General features: G+C 35.9%; 1 protein-coding gene across 3 annotated transcripts in view; it reads right to left on the bottom strand.

The window, feature by feature from the left end:
- CSF1R (colony stimulating factor 1 receptor) overlaps window positions 1-9,836 on the bottom strand; it is a 201,857-nt gene that overhangs the window by 41,719 nt on the left and 150,302 nt on the right. For 2 of the 3 annotated variants that reach the window (XM_068278423.1, XM_068278424.1), the window contains exons 12-13: window positions 8,695-8,799; window positions 2,139-2,249 (exon numbers count right to left, since the gene is read on the bottom strand). In XM_068278423.1, the coding sequence (XP_068134524.1) occupies window positions 2,139-2,249; window positions 8,695-8,799 (216 nt within the window). The remainder of the gene's footprint in view (window positions 1-2,138; window positions 2,250-8,694; window positions 8,800-9,836) is intronic. The other variant, XM_068278425.1, reaches the window with a different exon arrangement.

The raw sequence follows: 9,836 nt of genomic DNA, 5'->3' as shown, positions 1-9,836 counted from the left end.
TGGGAATAAATCTAATGATCGGCGGTGGTATGCGGCGGAAATCAGCGAGCGGGAGGAAGCGCAGCAGCTCTATTTAAGAATAAACACTGTTTTTGAACAAAAAACAGTCTTTATTCTCGGCGGACGAGAACAGATTGGCACAGGGGACATTATCCCCTGCAGCCAATCCCCCATGTTACCAGCAACATCACACAATCGCCTGCACAGCCCGTAAGCTGCAGGGACGTGACTATGGACGTCTATGCGGCTGTAGCAGCTGCCTCTGCGGGCGAGAAGCTCACGTTCCAGCAGCAGAAATGGTTAAACCAGTAGGCGGAGTTGCAAAAATAAAATCTTTACTTGAAATGTTTCTCATTTAAAGAGGAACTCCAGTGAAAATAATGTAATAAAAAAGTGCTTTATCTGTACCATAATTATGTATAAATGATTTAATCAGTGTTTGCCTTCCTCTCCCTGATTTACATTCTGACATTTATCACATGGTGAAATTTTTACTGCTGGCAGGTGATGTCAGTGGAAGGAGCTGCTGCTTGCTTTTTTTGGCAGTTGGAAACAGCTGGAAACAGCTGTTATTTCCCACAATGCAATGAGGTACACAGACAGGAAACTGCCAGGACCATGGTCATGACATCACACTGTGGGAGGGGTTTCACCACAATATCATCTATGCAGCGTCCCCTGATGATCCATTTGTGGAAAGGAAAAGATTTCTCCTGGGAAAGGGGTTTCTCTTTAAGAAAACAATAAAAACAAAAGATATCTGAATACTAATAAATGAAAAAATATATACGAAGAAAGCACCGTACATTCAATTTAAATAAAACAACACAACTTCCCTTTAATCAGAGAGTGAGAAAGTGTTCCTTGGTTGGACTTAAAGGGAACCGAAACTGAGAGGGATATGGATGTTTCCTTTTAAACAATCCCAGTTGCCTGGCAGTCCTGCTGATCTCTTTGGCTGCAGTAGTGGCTGAATCTCACACCTGAAACAAGCATGCAGCTAATCTGACTTAAGTCAGGGCACCTGATCTGCATGCTTGTTGAGGGGCTGTGGCTAAAAGTATTAGAGACACAGGATCAGCAGGAGAGTCAGGCAACTGGTATTGTTTTAATAGGAAAAATCCATATCCTTCTCCGTTTAGGTTCCCTTTAAATAGGAAGTTAACGGAATATAACTCAATGAATAAAATCCGTCATGTTTTACAGTATACTGTAGCAATGATGTATTCAGCATTTGCCCTGTGTAAAGTCTTTCCCTACCCTGAAGTATGTATGATGAAATGTATCAGAGGTGGTGACATCTTTACTACGGCATCACTATGGAAGGTTTGTTTGTTCTGTGTTCCGAAGGGAGGAGAAACAACACCTTGGCCCTTATTCAATTAACATTTTATCCTATCATTTCTCCTGAGATAATTTTTCATCTTCTGTCTAAAATATCTTTTCAGCGCTCTGCAATTGAAAAAGTACCAAAAAGTAGGTGAGAAAGTACTATGAATATTATTCTGAGTATGTTCTTGCTTTCTGTTGGCTTAAAATGCATTTCATTTATTGTTATTAAGTTGTGGAAATATCACCCAGGAGAAAACTTAGGAGAAAAAGTGAATGACATAAGAGGTGTGGTCTCCCAGGGTGCAATGGGAGGGGAAGCCTCCATGACATCATAGCCTAGGCTGTGACATCACTGGGAGGGCGGGGTCACATACCAATATACAGTATTATAGATAAAGGAAGTGTTTGTGATGCTGATAGCAGAATAATTGCTGTAATATTGGGGGATCCGGAATAACTCCCTGCATCGCACTGATGACGCTGCTGGGCCTCTGATGCTGATAGCAGAATAATTCATGTAATATTGGGGGTCCGGAATAACTCCCTGCATCGCACTGATGACGCTGCAGGGCCTCTGATACTAATAGCAGAATAATTCATGTAATATTGGGGATCCGGAATAACTCCCTGCATCGCACTGATGACGCTGCAGGGCCTCTGATGCTGATAGCAGAATAATTCATGTAATATTGGGGATCCGGAATAACTCCCTGCATCGCACTGATGACGTGGCAGGGCCTCTTCAATACAAAAATAAATGGATATGAATAAAATGCAATATCTTTCCCTGCAGCATAACTCCTTACCTCCCTGAGTGCAGGCGCCCAGCAGGTTCACAATGTTCTGGTGGTTCCCCAGGTGGCTAAGGATCTTCAGTTCAGATGTCAAGGCCTCCACTTCATCCGTGTGTGCGCTGGCTACACAAAGCAGTACAGTACTACGTTATATCTAGTTATATCCATCGAATCTATTATATACATACATATATATCTGTACAGTACCCCATTATATTCTAATCTATTATATACATACATATATATCTGTACAGTACCCCGTTATATTCTAATCTATTATATACATACATATATATCTGTACAGTACTCCGTTACAGGCTAATCTATTATATACATACATATATATCTATACAGTACCCCGTTATATGCTAATCTATTATATACATACATATATATCTATACAGTACTCCGTTACAGGCTAATCTATTATATACATACATATATATCTATACAGTACCCCGTTATATGCTAATCTATTATATACATACATAGATATCTATACAGTACTCCGTTATATTCCAATCTATTATATACATATACATATATATCTATACAGCACTCCGTTATATGCTAATCTATTATATACATACATATATATCTATACAGTACTCCGTTACAGGCTAATCTATTATATACATACATATATATCTATACAGTACTCCGTTACAGGCTAATCTATTATATACATACATATATATCTGTACAGTACTCCGTTATATGCTAATCTATTATATACATACATATATATCTATACAGTACTCCGTTATATGCTAATGTATTATAAACATACATATATATCTGTACAGTACTCCGTTATATGCTAATCTATTATAAACATACATATATATCTATACAGTACTCCGTTATATGCTAATCTATTATATACATACATACATATATATCTATACAGTACTCCGTTATATTCTAATCTATTATATACATACATATATATCTATACAGTACTCCGTTATATTCCAATCTATTATATACATATACATATATATCTATACAGCACTCCGTTATATGCTAATCTATTATATACATACGTATATATCTATACAGTACCCCGTTATATGCTAATCTATTATAAACATACATATATATCTATACAGTACTCCGTTATATGCTAATCTATTATATACATACATATATATCTATACAGCACTCCGTTATATGCTAATCTATTATATACATACATATATATCTATACAGTACTCCGTTACAGGCTAATCTATTATATACATACATATATATCTATACAGTACTCCGTTACAGGCTAATCTATTATATACATACATATATATCTGTACAGTACTCCGTTATATGCTAATCTATTATATACATACATATATATCTATACAGTACTCCGTTATATGCTAATCTATTATATACATACATACCTATATATCTATACAGTACTCCGTTATATTCTAATCTATTATATACATACATATATATCTATACAGTACTCCGTTATATTCCAATCTATTATATACATATACATATATATCTATACAGCACTCCGTTATATGCTAATCTATTATATACATACGTATATATCTATACAGTACCCCGTTATATGCTAATCTATTATATACATACATATATATCTATACAGTACTCCGTTATATGCTAATCTATTATATACATACATATATATATATCTATACAGTACTCAGTTATATGCTAATCTATTATATACATACATATATATATATCTATACAGTACTCAGTTATATTCCAATCTATTATATACATACATATATATATCTATACAGTACTCCGTTATATTCTAATCTATTATATACATACATATATATCTATATAGTACTCTGTTATATGCTAATCTATTATATACATACATATATATCTATACAGTACCCCATTATATTCTAATCTATTATATACATACATATATATATCTATACAGTACTCCGTTATATGTTAATCTATTATATACATATATATATATATATATATATATATATATATATATATATATATATATATATACAGTACTCTGTTACATTCTAATCTATTATATACATACATATATATCTATACAGTTCTCCGTTATATGCTAATCTATTATATACATACATATATATCTATACAGTACTCCGTTATATGCTAATCTATTATATACATACATATATTTCTATGCAGTACTCCGTTATATGCTAATCTATTATATACATACGTATATATCTATACAGTACTCCGTTATATGCTAATCTATTATATACATACATATATTTCTATGCAGTACTCCGTTATATGCTAATCTATTATATACATACGTATATATCTATACAGTACTCCGTTATATGCTAATCTATTATATACATACATATATATCTATACAGTACTCCGTTATATGCTAATCTATTATATACATACATATATATCTGTACAGTACTCCGTTACAGGCTAATCTATTATATACATACATATATATCTATATAGTACTCTGTTATATGCTAATCTATTATATACATACATATATATCTATACAGTACTCCGTTATATGCTAATCTATTATATACATACATATATATCTGTACAGTACTCCGTTACAGGCTAATCTATTATATACATACATATATATCTATACAGTACCCCGTTATATGCTAATCTATTATATACATACATATATATCTATACACTACTCCATTATATGCTAATCTATTATATACATGCATATATATCTATACAGTACTCCGTTATATTCCAATCTATTATATACATATACATATATATCTATACAGCACTCCGTTATATGCTAATCTATTATATACATACATATATATCTATACAGTACTCCGTTACAGGCTAATCTATTATATACATACATATATATCTATACAGTACTCCGTTATATGCTAATCTATTATATACATACATAGATATCTATACAGTATTCCGTTATATTCCAATCTATTATATACATATACATATATATCTATACAGCACTCCGTTATATGCTAATCTATTATATACATACATATATATCTATACAGTACTCCGTTACAGGCTAATCTATTATATACATACATATATATCTATACAGTACCCCGTTACAGGCTAATCTATTATATACATACATATATATCTATACAGTACTCCGTTATATGCTAATCTATTATATACATACATATATATCTATACAGTACTCCGTTACAGGCTAATCTATTATATACATACATATATATCTATACAGTACTCCGTTATATGCTAATCTATTATATACATGCATATATATCTATACAGTACTCCGTTATATTCCAATCTATTATATACATATACATATATATCTATACAGCACTCCGTTATATGCTAATCTATTATATACATACATATATATCTATACAGTACTCCGTTACAGGCTAATCTATTATATACATACATATATATCTATACAGTACCCCGTTATATGCTAATCTATTATATACATACATTTATATCTATACAGTACTCCGTTATATGCTAATCTATTATATACATACATATATATCTATACAGTACTCCGTTATATGCTAATCTATTATATACATACATAGATATCTATACAGTATTCCGTTATATGCTAATCTATTATATACATACATATATATCTGTACAGTACTCCGTTACAGGCTAATCTATTATATACATACATATATATCTATACAGTACTCCGTTATATGCTAATCTATTATATACATACATATATTTCTATGCAGTACTCCGTTATATGCTAATCTATTATATACATACATATATATCTATACAGTACCCCGTTATATGCTAATCTATTATATACATACATATATATCTATACAGTACTCCGTTATATTCCAATCTATTATATACATACATATATATCTATACAGTACTCCGTTATATGCTAATCTATTATATACATACATATATATCTATACAGTACTCCGTTATATTCCAATCTATTATATACATACATATATATCTATACAGTACTCCGTTATATGCTAATCTATTATATACATACATATATATCTATACAGTACTCCGTTATATTCCAATCTATTATATACATACATATATATCTATACAGTACTCTGTTATATGCTAATCTATTATATACATACATATATATCTATACAGCACTCCGTTATATGCTAATCTATTATATACATACATATATATCTATACAGTACTCTGTTATATTCTAATCTATTATATACATACATATATATCTATACAGTACTCCGTTATATGCTAATCTATTATATACATACATATATATCTATACAGTACTCCGTTATATGCTAATCTATTATATACATACATATATATCTATACAGTACTCCGTTACAGGCTAATCTATTATATACATACATATATATCTATACAGTACTCCGTTATATGCTAATCTATTATATACATACATATATATCTATACAGTACTCCGTTATATGCTAATCTATTATATACATACATATATATCTATACAGTACTCCGTTATATGCTAATCTATTATATACATACATATATATCTATACAGTACTCCGTTATATTCCAATCTATTATATACATACATATATATCTATACAGTACTCCGTTATATGCTAATCTATTATATACATACATATATATCTATACAGTACTCCGTTATATTCCAATCTATTATATACATATACATATATATCTATACAGCACTCCGTTATATGCTAATCTATTATATACATACATATATATCTATACAGTACTCCGTTACAGGCTAATCTATTATATACATACATATATATCTGTACAGTACTCCGTTATATGCTAATCTATTATATACATACATATATATCTATACAGCACTCCGTTATATGCTAATCTATTATATACATACATATATATCTATACAGTACTCCGTTACAGGCTAATCTATTATATACATACATATATATCTATACAGTACTCCGTTACAGGCTAATCTATTATATACATACATATATATCTATACAGTACTCCGTTATATGCTAATCTATTATATACATACATATATATCTATACAGCACTCCGTTATATGCTAATCTATTATATACATACATATATATCTATACAGTACTCCGTTACAGGCTAATCTATTATATACATACATATATATCTATATAGTACTCCGTTATATGCTAATCTATTATATACATACATATATATCTATACAGTACTCCGTTACAGGCTAATCTATTATATACATACATATATATCTATACAGTACTGTGAAGAAACGCGGGAGAGCTGCTGCTATAAGTTAGCGGGAGGCGGCTCTTTCCACGCATGGCATGGCGAAACGCGGAAAAAACGCAGCGTCTGACACGGCGGTTAGCGCGCATGGGCCTGTTGCGAACAGCCTGACCCAGCGCGGGGAGGCCGCCGCCGGTGCTGATGGCGGTGCGACCAACCCCGCGCACAGGTCAGCGAGCACATTGCAAGACAGTACTGGTGTGGCTGGGACTGATAGTCCACCAAGGTTCAGAATGACGCGCGTGCGCGCAGAGAGGCAGAACTTATATGGCAGTCAGAAAAGAGTCAGCTGACCAAGCCGGTCAGCTGACAACCCTGCTTCGTTTCATTGGTCCAGCACTTAGGGAGGGGCTGGAGAGTGTTTTAGTATATATACTGCTGGCTGTTCAGTTGCTGGTTTTCTGGCGTTGCGATCACTACGTGGTAGCACTCCGACCTGAGTCAGATCCTAAAGTGTAACAATATTTGAGAGGAAGAGAACAGTACCTGGCACCAAACTCAGCAGGGCAGACACACCGGACCCGGAAGAAGGAGCGTGCTCATCCACAAGTTTGTTGCATCCAGTAGACTTGAAGAGAGGAAAAGGAGGCACCGCTTCTTTAAAATTCCTTTATTCCGGTGGGGGAAGTAGCAGGTACACAGCAGCGGGGGTAAAAAAGGCCTGACAGCTGTTTCGCTGGTTTAAACCAGTTTCTTCAGAGGCAGAGTGTACACTTACTGCTCTGAGTCCTAGTCCTCTAAGTATTACAGTTGCACCAAACACTCCTACTCCCAGGTGTCCAGAGGTTAGCTTATATATCTGATTATTGGTGATATTGCAGATCATCAATAATATGGTATATATCTGTATTCCCTGTGATACTGCAGATCACCGGTAATCAGATCCTCTCTGTGTTACACCGATCGTTACAAGTACCCCATTATATTCTAATCTATTATATACATACATATATATCTATTCAGTTCTCCGTTATAATCTACTACTGTAAATCTCAATATGGGTGTATAAATCATGTTACAAGCATCTGGGCATAACATAGTATGGCAGACTCAATGTGTTGCTGAGAGATCTGAAATGCTGAGCACAGACTGAGAGACCAGTTCTCCTTCTCGCCCCTACTTCCTCCACAGCAACAGAATTTGTGTCTGTACAGCACTCGGCTCTGAACTGTCACCCGTGGAATAGTCCCGATCCCATCGTACATGACCGGACCCTCCAGTAAGCTTCTCAATGACTCCTGCAGAGTCCTTCTGCCACATAACCTGTAACCTGGAGGGAAACTAGTCTGATGAGATGAGCAGCCTCTATACTCACGTTTTAACATTTTCACAGCCACCTTGAGGGCGGAGTCATCTTTTCCCATCCCGAATGCTGTTGCCTCCATTACTTTTCCAAATGCCCCGGCGCCTAGAGTCTTGCCTGCACACAGATAACTCAGGTTACAGAGGAATGCTAATCAAAGTAACAGAATAAAAGTCATTATTGTTTTACAATATTCATTTACAAATTATTTATACAGTGTTTTCCATTGTAAGGTCTCTCTTCTCCCTGATTCTCTCCCCTCCCCGATTCTCTCCTCACCCCGATTCTCTCCTCTCCCCGATTCTCTCCCCTCCCCGATTCTCTCCTCACCCCGATTCTCTCCTCTCCCCGATTCTCTCCCCTCCCCGATTCTCTCCTCACCCCGATTCTCTCCCCTCCCCGATTCTCTCCCCTCCCCGATTCTCTCCTCTCCCCGATTCTCTCCCCTCCCCGATTCTCTCCCCTCCAAGATTCTCTCCTCGCCCTGATTCTCTCCCCTCCCCGATTCTCTCCTCTCCCCGATTCTCTCCCCTCCCCGATTCTCTCCTCTCCCCGATTCTCTCCTCTCCCCGATTCTCTCCTCACCCCGATTCTCTCCCCTCCCCGATTCTCTCCTCTCCCCGATTCTCTCCTCTCCCCGATTCTCTCCCCTCCCCAATTCTCTCCTCTCCCCGATTCTCTCCTCTCCCCGATTCTCTCCTCTCCCCGATTCTCTCCTCTACCCGATTCTCTCCTCTCCCCGATTCTCTCCACTCCCCGATTCTCTCCCCTCCCCGATTCTCTCCCCTACCCGATTCTCTCCTCTCCCTGATTCTCTCCCCTCCCCGATTCTCTCCTCTCCCCGATTCTCTCCCATTTCCGATTCTCTCCTCTCCCTGATTCTCTCCTCTCCCCGATTCTCTCCTCTCCCCGATTCTCTCACCTCCCCGATTCTCTCCCCTCCCCGATTCTCTCCTCTCCCCGATTCTCTCACCTCCCCGATTCTCTCCCCTCCCCGATTCTCTCCTCTCCCCGATTCTCTCCCCTCCCCGATTCTCTCCTCTCCCCGATTCTCTCCCCTCCCCGATTCTCTCCTCTCCCTGATTCTCTCCTCTCCCCGATTCTCTCCTCTCCCCGATTCTCTCCCCTCCCCGATTCTCTCCTCTCCCCGATTC

Source organism: Hyperolius riggenbachi, chromosome 3, assembly GCF_040937935.1.
Source record: "Hyperolius riggenbachi isolate aHypRig1 chromosome 3, aHypRig1.pri, whole genome shotgun sequence".
Lineage (NCBI taxonomy): Eukaryota > Metazoa > Chordata > Amphibia > Anura > Hyperoliidae > Hyperolius > Hyperolius riggenbachi.
This window is presented reverse-complemented; position numbering and strand designations above follow the sequence as displayed.